The sequence below is a fragment of the Boleophthalmus pectinirostris genome, unplaced genomic scaffold (assembly GCF_026225935.1).
Source record: "Boleophthalmus pectinirostris isolate CB_2022bp ecotype Guang Dong unplaced genomic scaffold, ASM2622593v1 HiC_scaffold_680, whole genome shotgun sequence".
NCBI lineage: Eukaryota > Metazoa > Chordata > Actinopteri > Gobiiformes > Gobiidae > Boleophthalmus > Boleophthalmus pectinirostris.
The window spans coordinates 16354-36647 of record NW_026571467.1 but is presented as its reverse complement, the minus strand read 5'-3'; the positions used below and the strand labels follow the sequence as shown (position 1 = coordinate 36647).

The 20294-nt window shown below is 37.9% G+C and overlaps 2 protein-coding genes across 2 annotated transcripts; both read right to left on the bottom strand.

Annotated features, from left to right (window-relative positions):
- Nucleotides 1-10677: 10677 nt before the first annotated feature.
- LOC129411981 (uncharacterized) lies at nucleotides 10678-12241 on the bottom strand. Its single transcript, XM_055164403.1, has 8 exons — nucleotides 12231-12241; nucleotides 12094-12122; nucleotides 11857-12063; nucleotides 11547-11648; nucleotides 11445-11467; nucleotides 11227-11349; nucleotides 10941-11099; nucleotides 10678-10804 (listed from the first exon to the last, which is right to left on the bottom strand). Exons 1-7 carry the CDS (start codon nucleotides 12239-12241, stop codon nucleotides 10992-10994), a joined length of 603 nt encoding a protein of 200 aa, XP_055020378.1. The 3' UTR covers nucleotides 10678-10804; nucleotides 10941-10991.
- Nucleotides 12242-13089: 848 nt separating this feature from the next.
- Nucleotides 13090-18177, bottom strand: LOC129411982 (uncharacterized). The gene is made up of 7 exons (XM_055164404.1): nucleotides 18025-18177; nucleotides 17579-17932; nucleotides 15796-15960; nucleotides 15204-15305; nucleotides 15096-15133; nucleotides 14417-14518; nucleotides 13090-13733 (listed from the first exon to the last, which is right to left on the bottom strand). Exons 1-7 carry the CDS (start codon nucleotides 18125-18127, stop codon nucleotides 13596-13598), a joined length of 1002 nt encoding a protein of 333 aa, XP_055020379.1. The 5' UTR covers nucleotides 18128-18177; the 3' UTR covers nucleotides 13090-13595.
- Nucleotides 18178-20294: the final 2117 nt, after the last annotated feature.

Below are 20294 nucleotides of genomic sequence, written 5' to 3'. Positions count from 1 at the left end.
GATCCATTTTTTTCATCAGATTTTAAATTGTAAATGTTTGTTTTATTTCAGTTGTTGAATTTTTCAAAGTGTCTCAAAGAAAAGAAAAAAAAATCACCTTTTAAATATTCAGCACATGTATTTTCAACAGTCTAAATTCAGAGTGTACATTTGTAGTGAAAAACTTCTGCAGCAAAGATCCAAGCCATAAGCAGTCGATCTGACTGCTTATGGTATAACAGTATCAACAGGAAATGCTGATACTGACCAGTCTGATTGGTCAGAATTAACCAAATTAATTAAAACCGCATCACTTGAATTCTATAACTAAACCCAAAAATAATGTTTGAATATTTAAAAGGTGAATTTTGATAAATAAAAAAACAGCAATTGAACTTAAGAAAATAAATAATTAAAGCATTCTTTTTCAAAGTTAAAAAAAATTCACAGTGTGAAGTTCTATGGGAACATGCCATTTCTGTTCAGTTTGAAATTTGTAGCAAATTTGAGTGGAAGCAAAAAATTTGTTCCAGAAACATTCTTATAATAGTTTACAGTAAATAGTTACATTCTCCCACCTTGAAACACATAGTCCATAGTTGTTTTTTTATTAAAATAACTGGCTTCTACAGTCTTATTTTTAGATAATATCTAATTATCTAAAAATAAGTATTTGTCCTCATGCTCATGGTCTTCAATCACAGGAATCGGAGCTTGAGCGCAGTCGTCAAACTCCATCAACTCATTGACAGGGGCATCAACGGATGCGGGTTCATCTGTAGCTGATGTGGCCTGGAGGGGCCGAGGGTGACGTTCCCAGACTCCGGGTCGCGGGGTCTTTATCAAAAAATTATTCCAGTGGAATAGAGATGGAACCGCTGTCTTTTTAAGGTGCCGCTTGCCTGAGGCAGATGTATAAATGTCCCCACTCTCAAAGTGCCGACTGCATACCCGGGAGTTGGCCTTCACGGTGAAGTCTTGCCTCCTTATTTTTGGTAAGCCACTGAGCGCGCAAAGTGGAATCCTTGGGGAAGCTGTGGAAACTTAACATTCTGTTAAATCTCCCGCTCGCAGTACACAGCGGAACACTGCAGTGGTGATTGCTTCCACCTTCGGCTCTTTGAAGAGTAAAATATCTTTTTCTTACAATTCTCTCTTTTTGTTTTTTGGAGTCCATCCTCAGAATGAATGAAAAAAACACAATAGCACGAAATGGCAGCCGGATGCTAATAGCACAACTTCCGGTGAAGAATCCGGAAATTAGCATTTTCTTGTGCAACTAGTCTATTAAATTTTCTGGGTCTGTTTGATCAAAGGCTTGGTGGCTTGGTATGTGCTTTTGTCCATAAAGTGCAATGCATTTCATATTCAGGTGTAATATATTCTGTGAAATTTTTCTTTTGAATGTATTTTTGTTGCTGTGCCAAATTATAAAATTGAAAACTTATTTTTCTGGTGTTTTGAGTGATTTTGTGCTCAAATAAAAACCACATTTTTTCCTTTAACAATTTTTTATAAAATAGTAAAGCAACCACCACAACCCGATAACCTTATAAAGTGTCTAACATAAAAGAATCTTTCCTCCTACACAAATATACAGAACTTGAAACTTTGAACTTGAAACTTCTCAAAGGACCAATTAGAAGCATTTTTGTAACAATATTGGTAATGCAAAAGAAAATGTTTTTGTGCAAAGTGACGGTGAGATTTGAACATTGAAATGATCTTTTACGAAACTAGAATTTAAACGTTGAGTTTCTAGGACAACAGTACAGTACTAAAATCACATGACTTCATAGCCACTCCGAATGCCTGTCCTGAGGACATCCACCTCGGGCATCTGTGCCTGCTTGGACAGGAAGGCTGGACGATGGACTTTCCCACACACCAGCTCATCTACCAGAAATCCTTTGTCCACCATAATTTCCATGTCTGGTGTTAGAAGGGAGGTGATGCCACACTGACGAAAGATCTCTTAGTCACTGATGGAGCCCTCAAACAGTGCTGACACAAATGTCATTGCTCCGTGCGGGGACATGCAAATAAGGGCCTTGAAAGTGCAATGTGACTTGTAAGTTGAAAACACCTCGCTCTGGAGCAAAAAGGAGGAGGGCGTTTGGCACCTAATTTCTGTGCAGTCTAGAATGACGTGTGTTTTCATAAATCCCATTAAAATCTCTGGGGCGGTTGCCTCTCACTGCGTCAGTTGTCATCCAAATAGAGATGGACCCCAGCAGAGTATAAAGAAAGTTGGCCCATGTCACAATTATTCGACTTGCTGTGGCCCTGTGGATGCTGAACTTGTGGCTGAGCTCCCTTTGTGTACAGCCAGTTGACAAATAATTGAGGAACAGGAAGAGCTCATCAATTGGCAACTATTTCTGCAATAAAGAGAGTTATTAATAAATAACACAAAAAATATAACACTATAAAGAACGTGCATCAAAACAATTACATCTACACTCTAAGAAATGAGATGTTGGATTTAAAAATGTTTTGTCATCTGATTCCACACAAGCCTGTTGTTTTAAAGTTAAAAGTTAAAGGATACATTTTTGCTTCCACTCAAATTTGCAATGCATTTCAAACTGAAAAGAAATGGCATGTTACCATTGAATTTCTCACTTTGATTTATTTTTTTAACTCTAAAAAAGCATGCTTGAATTATTTATATTCTGAAGTTCAATTGCTGATTTTAATTATCAAAATAGAAAATTCACCTTTTAAATATTCAGCACATATTTTTGGGTTAGTTTAAGAATTAAAGTGGTGAGGTTTGAATTAAGCTAATTCTGACCAATCAAACTGGTCAGTATAAGCATTTCCTGATTGTTACCAATTCAGACCAACTGCTTATAGCTTTTTTTCCCTGCAAATGTACTCTGAATTTAGACAGTTGAAAATATCTGCCAAATATTTAAAAGGTTTTTTTTTTTTTTTAGACACTTTGAAAATGTATACGTACAATTTCATTAACTGAAATAAAGAATAAAAATAATTCAAAGATGTTTTAAGATGTCATTTACAATTTTGATTGATTGATTTTGATACATCAAAAGAAGTGCTGCTTTTTTATATTTACAACCATTTGTTAAAACTTATTGAACACTGCACATTAAAGCCAAGAACATACTCCAGTATGCCTTTTCAAAATTCAAACAGTTCATGAACTTGTACCTTGTTTGATAGTTTTTTGCCATCCAAACTCATGAGGACTTTCTAATAAAACTCCAAGGTGTAGCGTAGTTTCTTTGGGTAGCTGAGATTCAGGCAGTACAGGGGTCCAAACAGAAGAGCACATCCAGTCGGCACATCTTGCAGGTCCTGGAGAACAGTGCACTGTTCAGTGATGATACCAACGTCCTCCACGTTGTCATCCAGCCTCGCTCTCTTGTCTCTGATTTTGTACAATCCAATATCCACCTGCTCCATGTCTCGGGTTTCCATCACAGTCACATCCTGAAAGTAACAGAGGAAAAGCTATTGAAATTAAAATGCACAAATACCATTTCATTCTTTCTTCTACAGTCTTGCCACCACAGGTGGTCAGAGCAACTGCTTATGGCTTAGATCCTTGCAGCAAAGTTTTTCAATGCAAATGTACACTCTGAATTTAGATTGTTGAAAATATATATGCTGAATATTTAGATTTTTTTTTTAACACTTTCAAAATGTAATATTTACAATTTCATCAACTGAAATAGAATAAAAATAATTCAAAAATGTTTTTAAGAGTTAAAAAAAATTTAAAGTGAGAAATTCAATGGTATTTAAAATTCAAAATCTGATGAAAAATCATCCTCCCTACTTTTATTTACAACCAAAGCAAAATCATTCTATAGTGATCATGTTATCAGTTGTCAAAAAAATAAATTTAAAAATCCAGGTTGTCCCTGTTAATTTATTCAGAAAGGAATTAACTATTGAATGAAAAAAATGTTTTAAGCAACTATCATAAAATTCTGTCATTACTAAGAAAGAATATATATTTTATACTGATGCTAGAACAAAACTATTGTTTTATATACAATTTGAATTGTATATATTGTAATTGCTCCTCTCGACGTGGCCGCTGCTCCTCCACGTCGAGAGGAGCCAGCTGAGGTGGCTCTGGCATCTGTTCCGGATGCCTCCTGGGCGCCTCCCTAGGGAGGTGTTCCGGGCATGTCCCGCCGGGAGGAGGCCCCGGGGAAGACCCAGGACACGCTGGAGGAACTATGTCTCTCGGCTGGCCTGGGAACACCTCGGGATTCCCGAGGAGCTGGAGGACGTGTCTGGGGTGAGGGAAGTCTGGGAGTCCTGCTTAGGCTGTGCCCCTGCGACCCGGCCCCGGATAAGCGGACGAAAGTGGATGGATAGATGGACAATTTGAATTGTTTCAAGGTTTAATAGAATCCAGTGGTTTTCCATCTTTTGATACCACCTAAGGAAAAAAACATTTTGGTCAAATTGCTGGAGGATACTGCCTTAGCTCCTCCTATCAGATAAAACTTGAATAGAATGCAACCAGAAGGACCTCTCGTACCACCAGTGGTACATGTCAAAAAACTTGAAAATGAGTCAAAAGCATCCAATTTAGTTAAATTTAGATAAAGATTAAACTAGAATTTCCAATCTGGGCTCAATGCATTTTTCCAAATGATTAAAAACATAATAGTATAAACAGTAAATTCAACTTACCAAATACTCCTTAATTAGACTTTTGGGATCCTCATATAGGTAGAGTGTCAGTACTTTCAGGATACACTCTCGCATGACATCAATGCAGGAAGTCTGGTGGGAAAAAACAAATAGGTATGTGTTTTAGTTCACTCATTTTGGTGCAGGCATCATCTGCACCTTGACTCCTTGGTACCAATATGGCAAATGAAAATGTTGTATTGTGACAACATTATGACCAACCTAAAATAATCCAGACAAGGTCTAGTCTGGGTTTCTGGACTGGTCACAGTAAAAAACTAAACAAAACACAGAGTTAATTACCTGGCCCATCTCAGTTTTAATGCTCTGTCCCATTTTTCCACCTTTTCTTTTGAAAGTCTTCAGTATCTGGCAGGAGTGCTGGTCTATTAAAAAAAAAAAAAAAAAATTACATACATGAAACATTGTATGTTAAAGATTAATTAAAATATATACACATCTCACCTTGCTAACATTAGCAGGAGCAACCTCAGGGCGCCTGCTTTGTTATTAATGTTCATATCTTTCTTTACAGACAGAAAAGCAAAATAAAAACATCAGAATCAGAGCAGTTAGAATGGGGCAGGAGTTTTTCAAGAGGAAGTGAATTGGAGTCAATGGACAATTACAGAACTATAGCATTGTAGATGCAAGGATATGCTGGTGAAACTGATTTGGACAATGTCATGTTCAGTGTTTGGTACCTCAAACTTTATTCTGAGCAGATCCGGCATCCTCACATTCAAATCTGAAAGAGAAACACAACCATAATTAAAGCCGCGCGCGGCGATGGTGGCCCTCGCCCCGGGCGCGCACCGCCCCCCCGGCGAATGCTGGGGACTCGCGACCAGCCCGACACACCGCTCTCTCTTCCCGACAGCTCCCGAGGCCGACAGCTCGTCCACCAGAGAAATTACACAGTGTACCTTTAAATGTTTCAGGAGTCATTGCGCCCCTACTGGCCAACCATGAAAAATGCCCAATATCCGTAATATACTTTTTAGTTCACAATCATGCATCGAATTTAATCCCCGACTTTGGTACAAATCCGACATTGTTAACGTTTCATGTATATGCTAGGGGGCGCTATAGTGTTCAATTTTCATATGTTTCATAGTGTATTATATTCAGGTTGAGATGAGGCATTAGTGATTGAAATTTCAACACGATCAGATTAAACATGGGCATGTAATAATTTTTTAACTATTTGTTGGGGGAGTCATTGCGGCCCTGCTGAACAACCGTGAAAAATGCCCCATGTCCTTAATGGACTTTTTTGCTTGTCATCATGCATAGAATTTAATTCCCAAATTTGGTCCAATTCTGATAATGTTGACGTTTCATGTCTATGCTAGGGGGCGCTATAGAGTTCAGTTTTATTAAATTTCATATTTCATTACATTCAGACCTGAATCACACAATTGTGATTTGAATTTGAGCTCTCTAGGCCAATGCCTGTGGCCGTGACAGGTCACCGGAAAAACAGGAAATTAAGGCGTTTTTCGCCGGCGTGCTACGGGCAAACTGTAAGGAGTATCCCAAAAACTTTGGGAACTTCTGTGAGTTCATGTCTGTAGATGTGACATGTCAAATTTGAGTTCATTTGGACCAAACCCCGGGGACTTGAATCTTTTTGTAGACACCCAAGTCAAAACGGCGCCGAATGTTTGATCCAATATGGCCGACTTCCTGTTCATCATAGGGTCATGCTCCAATTCATCTTTTGGCTTGTCTCATTGTTCTCTATCACTGTCCTGAATTTCATTTACCTGCGACAAACTTTGCCTGTCCCCACTCCCATAGGGGTCGATATCTATGCGGCGCTGTTGAGTCTGGTCACTCGGGTCATTGTTGCGATGCCCATTTTATCAAATTTTTCGCCGAACCGATCGATCGTCCATGTTCAGGGGGTCAAAAATGCGATTGTTTGGTCGGAAAAGGGAATTAAAAAAAAAAAGAAACCGACGAAGAACAATACCCCTCGCCTCTATGGGCCAAATATAAATTACAATATCTAATGTGAGGATTCATAGGGACCAGGGAAAGAAATTATGATGTATTTTAAATATTCTTTTAAGGGTGTAAATCTAGTTGAAAAGGGGGCAAGTTACTAGCCAATCATAGTAACAGAAAAAAAGAGGGCGTGAACACTTCAGTGAATTCAGTCACACAAATTAAACAGTAAAAAGGGGGGAGACATTATTTTGAATTTGCACTGAGTGACAAGGTCCTCGTACTGATCAAGGTATGGTTGACTGTTAATTTAATTTAAAACTATAATTGCTATGAGTAATGGGTTTATACTGAAATTGCAATGTTTCACATTTATTACAGTTTGCAATGGCTTCGTTTTGCTCCCGAGGCAGCTTGCGAGAAGGACAAGAAAGAGACTACAGGAATTAAATGTAAGTTAAAAACAAACAAACAAAACAAAAACACTAAATTAGTATGAAAAGAGACATATAGTCCCGGAATAANATATAATTTATATAAGTATAATTAATTGGGTGTCAAGAGGCTTGGTGACCATGAACTGTCACTTTTTTCTGACTTGAAGACGTCTCTTTCATCCTTTTGTGACATCTGGTTTCCTCATCAGATGTGTGCTCTTGTTCAGGGTCATTCTGAACCTCAGCTTCATCTATAGACGTATATATGAATGACATAACTAACGCTGTAGCCGCCACGTTCCAAACAGGAAGTTCTCCATTAGGCTCTTCCGGTTCCTTCTGACTCTGGCTCCAACTGACTTATGTTGGGATCTTGTCATCCCTTTCTCTGTACCTGCTGCTGTGAACCTCGTCATATTCATCTTAAAATATACGTATTAACCTGCAACACATGATCCTGATTTTTTTTTTTTTTTTGCTATTTATCTGTCAAAAATCCTATTCATAACATATAACCTGGCTCTAGATTCGCTTCTGTAACTGTGAGCTTCATTTGAGCGGCGCTGAACGCTGTGGATGACATCACACTCAGTCCACTTCTTTATGCAGTCTGTGTCCTCATCCTCAGACACATCTTCCTCAGCTTCACTTCCTCTCTGTGTTCAGAATCACTGTCATGACCAAAGATCTGATCCAGCGCCTCATAAACAGTGAACCTGCTCATGTTGACTGATGCTGCAACACAATACAGCTGATAATATCTCACTAAACCCCTGTTTATATATGACAATGTTTATTTTTGATTCAGAATGTATCAATGTGCTGCGAGAAAGAAAAGAGTTCACGTGGGTGAAGCGACCTGTGTCTGTGTGTGTGTCTGTGTGTGTGTCTGTGTGTGTGTGTCTGTGTGTGTCTGTGTGTGTGTGTGTGTGTGTGTGTGTGTCTGTGTGTGTGTGTCTGTGTGTGTGTGTCTGTGTGTGTGTGTCTGTGTGTGTGTATAGATTCTACGAGAATGTTTGAGTTCACGTAGGGGAGGGATGTTGAAGGGGGCCTGTGTGTGTGGTGTTTGCACGCGTGTGTGTCTGTGTGTATCTAGATTCTATGAGAAAGTTTGAGTTGATGTTGTGGAGGTGTGGTGAAGGGGGCCCTGTGTGTGTGTGTGTGTGTGTGTGTTGTGGGACACACTGAGCCATATTTGGTCCACAGAGCAGCCCACAGCTTGTAAGTGATGCATAAAACAGCCACTATTCTCACCGGGTAATTTTGACCCGTAACACCCAAATGTCACTTTTTTTTTCAGACCTTTACAATTGACTAAAATGGTGAAAATGTATTTTGTTGCGTTAAAATAGTTGTGTCTGAGGATTAGATGAAGCCTCATTCTGGTACAAAAAAGCAAATGGTAGTTTTTACATACCTAAACTTGAAAACGGGTCAATTTTGACCCAGACACAATATAAGGGTTAAGGAACTTGTTTTTAAAATGTCCCTTCCTTTCTCTGCCTCTCTCTGTCTTTGTTCTTCTTTTGTATATATCGAGTTTGAACCGCAGACTGTTGCAGAAGAACCCACACTCTCGCCCTGATGCTCTGGTGAATGTTACATCCTGTGTATTTGTGTTTCATTTTTATTTACCACTTTTATCATCCAAACATGTTTTTAAGCCAGATGGCGTCCAAGTCCAGACTCTGGTAAATACAATCTCCAGCAGCAACAATCTGAGGAATAAAGAGGAAATTATGAATGTAGTTTTTATGACAAACACAAACTTCACCTGATGTGTCTGTGGAATCATTCGGACATTTAGATCTCACCTGTTGAACTCCTGTGTTCACATCTGGAAGAAAAAGTATCACATTTCATGATTATTGTGGGTTTAGTTTCACATTAAAGGTAAGTGAATATTTCAGACTCACCTTGAGGCCTGTTGACTCTTTTCTTGCAGTAAAACACAACCAGAGCTGCAGAGACGAGGAGCAGAACTCCAGCTACAGCCAGAGCCACAAACAGCAGAGAACCTGGAGAGAGGGTACACTTATTTTACTAAAACAATCACTGAAAAACCTGAGAAAAGACCCAGATTATGTTTAGTTGAAAAGGGGTCTGTTTTTGTTAATTTTATGACATCTGTTGTCGCCAGTATTGCCAAGATTGCAGTTTTTTGTTTTTTTAATTCAAACCAAACTGGGTTAAATCAATGAATATGTAAAAGGTATTTAAATTGGGACGAACCTTTGAGGCCTTTAATCTTAAATTATTGTTGCTGTCAAAATGTTGTTACCTCATCAAAAACAGACCTGGAGATGTGTTTTGTTTCATTTACATGTTTGAGTAATCCCAAATCATTAGTCTGAATCTCCTATAATCAAAATGCTCAAGTTTATGGTGACCTATTACCTTTAGATTAAAAACACAGTGGAGCACTTCCTGTATTACCACAATTATATTTCTATACAAATGCTTTAGAAATAAGTTTCAAATTTTTTGTCTTTGATATTTGCAACTTTTTTTTAATGTTTTGAGTTAAATAATTAAATATGTACAAGGTATTTATTTAAATGTGTTCTTACCTTTGAGAACAGTAATCTGAAATGTATCGTAGTCATCAACCCACACGAGACCAGAGCAACGAATCCTTTCCAACTTGCACTGGTATTGTCCAGAGTCAAACAGCTGCACCTTCTTGATTGTCACTCTCATTATATTTGTCTGTTCATCATATTGAAGAGTGTATCTGTCTTTCTCAGCTCTGACTCCTGTAGTCTCCACCAAAATGTTTCTTTTTTTATAACAGTCATTTTTACAGACGAGTCTTTTACCTCCAGATCCATAAAACCAACATTGTGCTGTGAAGTCTTGTCCCTCTGTGATTGTGTGAGTCTCTCCAAATACGACACCAGAAAGTTCTTCACTCAGCACTGTTCAACATTTGGAAAAATCACACATTTAGTCAAATCCAAATCAATGTGTTTACTACATTTATAATGAAAATAATGAAAAGACAAAGTTTACTCACAGAGAAGCTGGATCAGAATTGTATTATATCTCATGTTTGTTTTTTTCCGCATTAACAGAGTAACTTCTTTAAGGAACTTGTTTTTAAAATGTCCCTTCCTTTCTCTGCCTCTCTCTGTCTTTGTTCTTCTTTTGTATATATCGAGTTTGAACCACAGACTGTTTCAGAAGAGCCCACACTCTCGCCCTGATGCTCTGGTGAATGTTACATCCTGTGTATTTGTGTTTCATTTTTATTTACCACTTTTATCATCCAAACATGTTTTTAAGCCAGATGCCCTTCCCTGATCTTCTCCTGACACCACTGATCTGAGACATTTGGTGTGTTTCTGGACCATGAGTCAGTGACACAAATGTGACAGGAGCAGTTTTGATACATTTGTATGCTCCAAATGCATCAATTTTGTTTTGTTGTTTTGTTTGTTCCCATCATGAATCATCATCATCATGCCCTTCTCTGACCTTCTTAATCTAAATACATTTTTTGTTTGTTTGTTTGTTTTGTTTTCTCATCATGCATCACCACTGAAGAAACACCAGGACATGAGAGCACGTATGAGGCAATGTAAACAAACTTATTTCAACCTGGAGAGACTCAGACAGACACAAAGAGAAGTGTTAGTATAAACTTTATTGAATGAGTTATCTTTGGCGCTCAGACTCCAGCAGAAGACATTATGATGGAGGACGTGGTCGGTTAGATGATGTTTAGGAGATGTCTTCCCCCCGGGGTCTGGACCCTGGAGGTGGTGGAGGTGAAGTCGAGGAGAGTGAAGGAGACGATGAGACGATGAGAAGACAAAAAAAGATGTCTGATTACTGATTCTAATATTATGTTCTTGAATAAAGAAAAAACTCATAATAGAATCAGCATACATCAGGCTATTGAAAATATAAAAGAGTAAGAAATGTGGACGTGAGTCGGTCTTAAATATCTGTTGCCCTCTGCTGGACACAAAGAGTACTGTAGGTCTGGTTTGGGTCAATGGAGATCAGGTTCAAGTTCTGGTATGTGCAGTCTCCAGCAGCAACAATCTGAAGAAGAAACAACTAATTAATTCATCAATCATATAATGAAGCAATTGCACAATTAATTATTGTATTTTCATTAAGTTAATACACAAACTTCTCCTGGTGTGACTGTTTCACGTTTCACTTTTACCTGTTGTTGTTCTTGAGCATGTTGTGGAGCCCCCTGCTGGACACAAAGAGTACTGTAGGTCTGGTCTGGGTCCATGGAGTCCATGTTCAGGCTCTGGTATGTGCAGTCTCCAGCAGCAGCAATCTGAGGAAGAAACTAGAAATTATAATTGTATCTTTATGACAAACACAAACTTCACCTGATGTGTCTGTGGAATCATTCGAACATTTAGATCTCACCTGTTGAACTCCTGTGTTTACATCTGGAAGAAAAAGTATCACATTTCATGATTATTGTGGTTCTAGTTTCACATTAAAGGTAAGTGAATATTTCAGACTCACCTTGAGGCCTGTTGACTCTTTTCTTGCAGTAAAACACAACCAGAGCTGCAGAGACGAGGAGCAGAACTCCAGCTACAGCCAGAGCCACAAACAGCAGAGAACCTGGAGAGAGGGTACACTTATTTTACTAAAACAATCACTGAAAAACTCAAGAAAAGACACAGATTATGTTTAGCTGAAAAAAGGGTCATTTATTGTTCATGTGTGATCAGAGAAACAGGATCTGCAGATAAACCAGGACCAGGGCTGTATAAAAGGGCTTTAGCACAATGTGTTATTTATAATTGCCTTTTTATTTCTGTTAAATGACCTGTTTGTGAAGATCTGTGTGGAGCCTCAGACTGTAGTTCATGTTCAGGTCTGATAGCAGAGTTTGGATTCAGACTAGGACTTGGATCAGGATCTGGATCAAAACCAGGATCAGGACTTGGACCAGGCCTCTGTGTGGGTCCGACTGCAGTTGTTGTTTGGATCACAGGAGGAACACGAGGAGGAGGTTTTTTCACTGGTGTTTGAGCTGAACAAATACAGTTATCAGACCATCAACAGGACGTTATATTTATCTTTACAATTTCACTTTAACTGACCTCATATTTATGTTCTTATCCAAAAATAATAATAATTAGTGTGAGGTTCGGTTACATTTTTTTTTTCACTTTTTAACTTAAATAACTGAAAATCTACAAGGTATTCATTTAAATGTGTTCTTACCTTTGAAGACACTAATCTGAAATGTATCATAACCATGAAACCAAGTCCTTTCCAACTTGCACTGGTATTGTCCAGAGTCAGACAGCTGCACCTTCTTGATTCTCACTCTCATTCTATAGGTCTGTTCATCATATTGAAGACTGTATCTGTCTTTCTCAGCTCTGTCTCCTGAAGTCTCCACCAAAATGTTTGTTTTATTATCACAGTCATTTTTACAGAAGAGTCTTTTACTTCCAGAGATATGAAACCAACAATCTGCTGTGAAGTCTTGTCCCTCTGTGACTGTGTGAGTCTTTCCAAATACGACACCAGGAAGTTCTTCACTGTTCAACATTTTAGAAAAGTCACACATTTAGTCAAATCCAAATCTGTGTGTTTACTACATTTATAATAGAAATAATGAAAAGATAAAGTTTACTCACAGAAAAGCTGAATCAGAAATATATTGTATTTCATGTTTGTTTTCGCATAAACAGAGTCACTTCTTTAAGGAACTTGTTTTAAAAATCTCTCCTCATTTCTCGCTCTTGTTCTGCAATCAGAGTTTTAACCGCAGATGGTTTCAAAAGAACTCTCACTTTCACCCTGACGGTTTAGTGAATATTACAACATCTACCATCCAAAGTTACCATCCAAACATGCTTTTAAACCAAATGCCCTTCTCTGATCTTCTTCTGACACTGAGCAGTTTGAATACAATTAATGTGACTGTTTGTTCTTTTGTTTTCTCATCATGCATCAGCACTGAAGAAACACCAGGACATGAGAGCACGTATGAGGCAATGTAAACAAACTTATTTCAACCTGGAGAGACTCAGACAGACACAAAGAGAAGTGTTAGTATAAACTTTATTGAATGAGTTATCTTTGGCGCTCAGACTCCAGCAGAAGACATTACGATGGAGGATGTGGTCGGTTAGATGATGTTTAGGAGATGTCTTCCCCCCGGGGTCTGGACCCTGGAGGTGGTGGAGGTGAAGCCGAGGAGAGTGAAGGAGACGATGAGAGGATGAGAAGACAAGGGAGCGCTGGGGACGAGATTTAAACTGAGCAGACTGGATGCTGATTGGATGAAGAGGAGGTGAGAGGAGGAGTCATTGGAGTGAGGTTATGAAGACTGAGGAGCAGGTGAAGTGGTGTTGGTAGATGGAAGCACAGTTTGGTCTTCCAGGCTGAGTTTACACTAGCTCCATTTAAAAGATATTCAATTACAGGTGAATTATATAGTCTATTGTTTTATATAATTCACCTGCTAAACAACTGAACCAAACATAAACATTAAATACACAAGAATCAATGTAAAGATATCCTCAAAGCATCATGTGGGAGCTTTAACTATTATTGCAGAGCAGAAAAGTTGGAGTACAGTGGAGTGTCTTGAGTTTGCACTGCAGAGTAGATCACTGCCTCAGCCCGACTGTGGGGGGCGCTGTTCCTGCTGAAGTCTGCCACCTCAGAGTACAGCCCTGAGTCCACCTGCACAGACCAGGTACAAGTTTGTTGATGCTGTAGTTCTGTTGTGTGTCCTGATGGGGGCGATATAAGAGCATGTGCACTGCAGCTGATCTCATTTATGAGCAGAGGTGAGTAGAGCGGCCAAACATTGTGCTAAAGTAAAAGTAACGTCCTTTAAAATAATATTACTCAAGGAAAAATGTAAGAAACTAAATTATATCTGAAGGAGCAGTGCAAGGAAACACAAATGTTCAAATCATTTCATATTGTCAACATAAACAGTGGGAAGAGTCACCAAGACTTTTACTCAAGTAAGAGTACTGAAAGAATTATTTATAAATAAGTAAAATATCCCAAATCAAAAATGTACAAAGTCTTATAAAGCCACTTATCAGCAGCCTTGGGTTTATAGTTATTTATATGATTATTGCAAATGTTCTTTTTTACTTCCTGATTTAATAAATTGTTGTCTTGTGGCCTTCCCCTGTCCTGTCCTGGTTTAGTCTTGGGTTAATCCTTTATTACCTGGTTTGAGGTTCTTGGGCAAGTATAGTCCTCAAATGTCCTGAGTATTTTAAACTCCACTTACATCCCATTATTATCAGCAAGAGAAGAGCATCAGCTTCCCCAAAACACTTGTGTTACAAAGTTGATCTTACATTTCCCCGAGTTCCTCTTTTATAGTATCAGGTCACATGACTCACCTGTGTGTGAGCTGGAGCTGAGGCCAAACTGTAAATGTCAGAACCCCTGTCAGATGTGCTCTGCACCTGTCGCTCCGGCACCTCCTCGTACTCCCTGTCCCCCTGCAACAATACAGTGAGTAAAAGGGCTTTAATAGTTATTAGTGCTGCTGGCAAAGTTCTACAGCTGTCCAGCCTCCAAATGACTCCACTGTGTCTCTGCTCATCTGCAATTTACTTTATCAAAATATATTTGCAATATTGAAACTGAGAGAAACGACTGGACCAAGGGCCTGTCCAGCTCAGTCTTTTTTATGTGGCCTATATCATCACAGGTTATAATACTCCCTACAAAGGAAGCATGGGCGACTTGAATGGACAAAATAATGCCACAATATGTTGAATGTTTAAGTTCAGATGTGTAGATTCTCCTGCTTCTCTTTACAACTCTCAGGAGAGTGGACTAGACAGCTCCAGAAAGTGGAGTCAGCTTTGTTCAACTACTTACAGAGACTTGAGCAGAAACATCCCCAAACTGACCCTGCTCATGCTGAACTGCCCCAGTGTAAACCAGGACCATCACATAATTCACATATTGTAAGAAAGAAGTTGTCAGGAAATGCTCTTGAGTTCACTGAAGGACCAGATACACAAGTGTGATGATGCTTCTGAGACACACTGACTGCAGTTCAGATCTCACCTCTGGAACTTCCCCCAACTCTCTGTTCACCGCAAACTCTGCACAAATAAAAATAAAAACATGTGATAAAGACTAAACAGCACTGGTACATTTGCATTAATACTTTACCTGTGGGTTTGTTTTCTTTCTTTTTGCAGTAAAATATTAAAAGAACAACTGAGAAGATCATCAGAATCACTGCAAGAGTCACTCCAATGTACAGCACAGAACCTGGGGAGAAAAGGTTAAAGGTTTTTTATTACACATCTTCAAACTCAAAATGCTCTGTTCCACCTTGTGATGTCATGTGGTGATTGTTTTCAAGTTACAGCTGCTTTTTTTTAGTTCAGTAGAGATTGACAATTCAAGGTCCTAAATCATGGTTTGGGTTTTGAAGAGGAAACAATATTATAACACAGATCAGAATATATTGTAATTTCAGCCACACCCGAGACCATCTCCAGATCTTGAGCTGGTCTTGGTCAGGATGATCTTATCTGGAGGATTTCACCTGTTGTGCATGTTTTGATAGAAAATAATCCAGACACAGTATTTATTTTTTGTAACACTGTAGGTGATCAAAGTATTTTTACATGTTTCATAATATTTCCAGTTAAGTTCTACTCATGGTGGGTAGTGAGGATTTATCCATCAGTCCTTTTGTCAAACATCTCTACATGATTCACACTAAAACTGTTCTTTGTTGTTTCTTTTAGGATACCTGTTTGTGAAGATCTGTGTGGAGCCTCAGACTGTAGTTCATGTTCAGGTCTGGTGGTGGCGCTAGAGTTTGAATCCGGACTAGGACTTGGACCAGGCCTCTGTGTGGGTCTGACTGCAGTTGTTGTTTGGATCACAGGAGGGACACGAGGAGTAGGTTTTTTCACTGGTGTTTGAGATGAACAAATACAGTTATCAGACCATCAACAGGACGTTAATTTTTTGCCATTTTCACATCTTTTTATGCAAAAACAATGTATGGTTACATTTCTATACAAATGCTATAGGACATGAACTAATACACTGCTCAAAAAACACTTTGAAAACACATCACATCTCAATGTCATATATATATATATATATATATATATATATATATATATATATATATATATATATATATATATATATATATATATATATACAAACATATATGTTGGATATCTATACAAATATGGACAATATGATTCTTAGGAACAAAAGGATGCCACCTCTTTTAAAGGAAATTAGATTTTCAGCCTACAGACAGCTTAATTTTACAGACATCCTGATAATCAAAGTAAAATAAAGATGTGGCAGACTAGTCCATTTTGCCAACATTTAATTTCTGCAACTCAAAATGCTTCTCAAAATCCTGTGTGGCCCCCACGGGCTTGTCTGCATGTTTGACAGCGTCTTGGCTCACTCCAAATGAGACGATGGATGGTGTTGTGATGGAAATTTACATTGTGGAAAGATTTCTCTCAATCTGTCTTTGTTTAAATGAATGTTATTTCTACCTGAGACCCAGACCAGTCATTAGTCTGTGTAAAGGCTCAGGAGACACAACTGCCCCCTTACGCCATGAGCTCTCTGCATTTACACCATCTTCTCCAAGACAACTTATGACCTCAAAGCCACTATGGAACTGCTAAACACCAACATCCTTTTCCCCAACCTGTGATGCCCCTACCCCCTGCTGTGTTGATTATGACCCAGTCATAAAACCCGCCCATGATCCACTTTCAACTTCCTGTGACATTAATGACTTTTGCTCTGCCTCTGACTAAACTGTAATTCACAGACTAAAAACTTTCAAGTCTGTAGTAACATAAAGCCAAGGCAGCAATCAAGATATTATGTATTGTAAATGTAAAATGTATGAAGATAATTGTAAAAAATATATAAAAAGTATTATATATATATATATGTGTGTGTGTATGTATATATATATATATATATATATATATATATATATATATATATATATATATATATATATATATATATATATATATATATATATATATATATACATATATACATATATACACATATATATGTGTGTGTGTTCTGGAGATTGTGCTTTGAGACATATTAAATCCCCTTGCAGTGGTGTACACCTTCTGTAGGTTTAAGGAATGGCTTCATACTCCCAGTAGTGATAATCACTTTAGCTAAAGCAGCACTAGTGGAAAACAAAACAAACAAAGACCAAGAGGGAGAAACCTGAAATGACCTCCACATGCAAAACCAGTTCTGTTGTTGTCTCGTTGTCTCTCCCTGTTGTTCATTTCCATTCAAAGAGGTGGCATCCTTTTGTTCCTAAGACAATAAGACATTGCCCTGTCCATATTTGTATAGATATCCAAGATTTTTTTTTTTTTTCACATTGAGAACTTACGTGTTTTCAAAGTGTTCCTTTAATAGTAATAATATATATCATATATTTTTCTGTCCTGATGAACAATTGCATTTTTGTTCACTTTTGAATAAATAATTTAGTACGTACAAAGTTGTCTTACCTTTGAGGACGCTAATCTGAAATGTATCTTCGGCATCAGACCACATGCTATTAAACCAAAAAGTCCTTTCCAACTTGCACTGGTATTGTCCAGAGTCAGACAGCTGCACCTTCTTGATTCCCACAGTCATTATATTGGTTTGTACATCATATTGAATACTGTATCTGTCTTTCTCACCTCTGTCTCCTGTAGTCTCCACCAAAATGTTTTCGTTTTTATCACAGTAAGTTTTACAGAAGAGTCTTTTATGTCCAGACTTTTTAAACTGACATTTTACTTCTATGTCTTGTCCCTCTGTGGTGGTCTGAACACGAATGTGTCCAAATACAACAGCAGGAAGTCCTTCACTCAGCACTGTGCAACATTTTAGAAAAGTCACAAAATCATATCAAATTAATGTTTACTACATTCATAATAAAATAACTGAAAAGACAAAGTTTACTCACAGAGAAGCTGGATTAGAATTGCATTATACCTCTTATTTGTATTCATGTAAACAGAACCAGTTCTATTTAAAATATCTCCCTCCATTTCCCGCTCACTCTTCATTTTCTTTTGCAATCTGAGTTTTAACCACAGACTGTTTCAGAAGAACCTACATTCTCGCTGTGATGGTCTGGTGAATCTTACATCCTGTGTATTTTTGTTTCGTGTACCACTTCGTGTACCACCACTGTTACCATCCAAACATGATTTTACGCCTTTCTCTGACCTGCTTCTGACACCCCTGAGAGGAGACATTTAGTTAGTTATTAGTCAGTGACACAAGTGTGACAGGAGCAATACTAATTTGAATATTCCATTTGTTTGTTTGTTTTCCCATCATGCATCATCACTGTAGACACACCAGCACATGAGAGCACATATTTAATCTTTCTTTAAAATAAGTAGAATTACAGTCACCTCCATTGATTATTAAGAGGCATATTACTTTATAAATTACTTTTTATTATTAAAGTTTGTGGTTATAGCTAAATACCTGTTATCTATCATTTACCAGAGACACACATTTGCATTTTTTAATCTTGATTTTTTGTGTTTTACATCATTACACATTTTGACCTTGAGACAAAAAAAAGACATTTCTTCTTAAAGATTCCAATGTTATGTACTTAAATAAAGTCTCCTCAACAGAAATAGGAGGAACGCTTCATAACTAAATCAGTCTGTCAGATTAAAAAAATAAATAAATAAATAATAATAATAATAATTAAAGAGTAAATAATATAAACATCATTGTCTTAAATATCTGTTTTTGCGTGTCGGGAAGCCCCCTGCTGGACAGAAAGAGTACTGTAGGTCTGGTTTGGGTCAATGGAGTCCAAGTCCAGGCCCTTGTATGTACAATCTTTAGCAGCAACAATCTGAGGAATAAACAAAAAATTATGAATGTATCTTTATGACATTTAGTCATGTGATGTTTCACCTGTACATGTGTGTGTGACATTTAGAGATGTTTTACTTGTACCTGTTGTTCTTGAGCATGTTGTGGAGCCCCCTGCTGGATAAAAATTGTGCTGTAGGTCTGGTTTGGGTCAATGGAGTCCAAGTTCAAGCTCTGATAAATGCAATTTCCAGCAGCAGCAATCTGAGGAATAAAAAGGAAATGATTTATTGCATTTTATGACAAACACAAACTTCATCTGTCTGTGGAATCATTCAGACATTTAGATCTCACCTGTTGAACTCCTGTGTTTACATCTGGAAGAAAAAAGTAACAAGTAATAAGTAATAAGTTTTTCTGAAAAAGGGGTAATTTATTGTTCATTTTATATGATGGCTATTATTCATGTGTGATCAGAGAAACAGGATCTGCAGATAAACCAGGATCAGGGCTGTATAAAAGGGCTTTAGCACAATGTGTTATTTATAATTGCCTTTTTATTTCTGTTAAATGACCTGTTTGTGAAGAGCTGTGTGTAGTCTCAGACTGTAGTTCATGTTCAGATCTGATGGTGCTGCCAGAGTTTGGATCCGGACTAGGACTTGGATCAGAATCTGGGTCAAAACTAGGATCAGGACTTGGACCAGGCCTCTGTGTGGGTCTGACTGCAGTTGTTGTTTGGATCACAGGAGGGACACGAGGAGAAAGTTTATTCACTGGTGTTTGAGCAGAACAAATACAGTTATCAGACCATCAACAGGACGTTATATTTTGCCATTTCACATCTTTTATGCAAAAACAATGTATGGTTAGCAATTACATTTCTATACAAATGCTATAGGACATGAACTAATACACTACTCACAAAAAATAAAGGAAAACTTTGAAAATGCATCAGTTTTCCAAGTGAAACATTCTTGAGAGACAGAGAGATAGAGAGATAGAGAGATAGATAGAGATAGAGATAGAGATATATGTTGGATATCTATACAAATATGGACAGGGTGATTCTTAGGAACAAAAGGATGCCACCTCTTTTAAAGGAAATTTGATTTTCAGCCTACAGACGGCTTCATATTATAGACATCTTGAAAATTAAAAGTGAAATAATGATGTGGCAGGCTAGTCCATTTTGCCAACATTTAATTTCTATAATTCAAAATGCTTCTCAAAATCTTGTGTGGCGTCACATGCTTGTGTGCATGTTTGACAGCGTTGTAGCATGCTCCTAATGAGATGATGGATGGTGTCTTGTGGGATCTCCTCCCAGATCTGTGTAAGGGCATCACTGAGCTCCTGTAGAGTCTGAGGAGCTACCTGGTTTCATGGGTT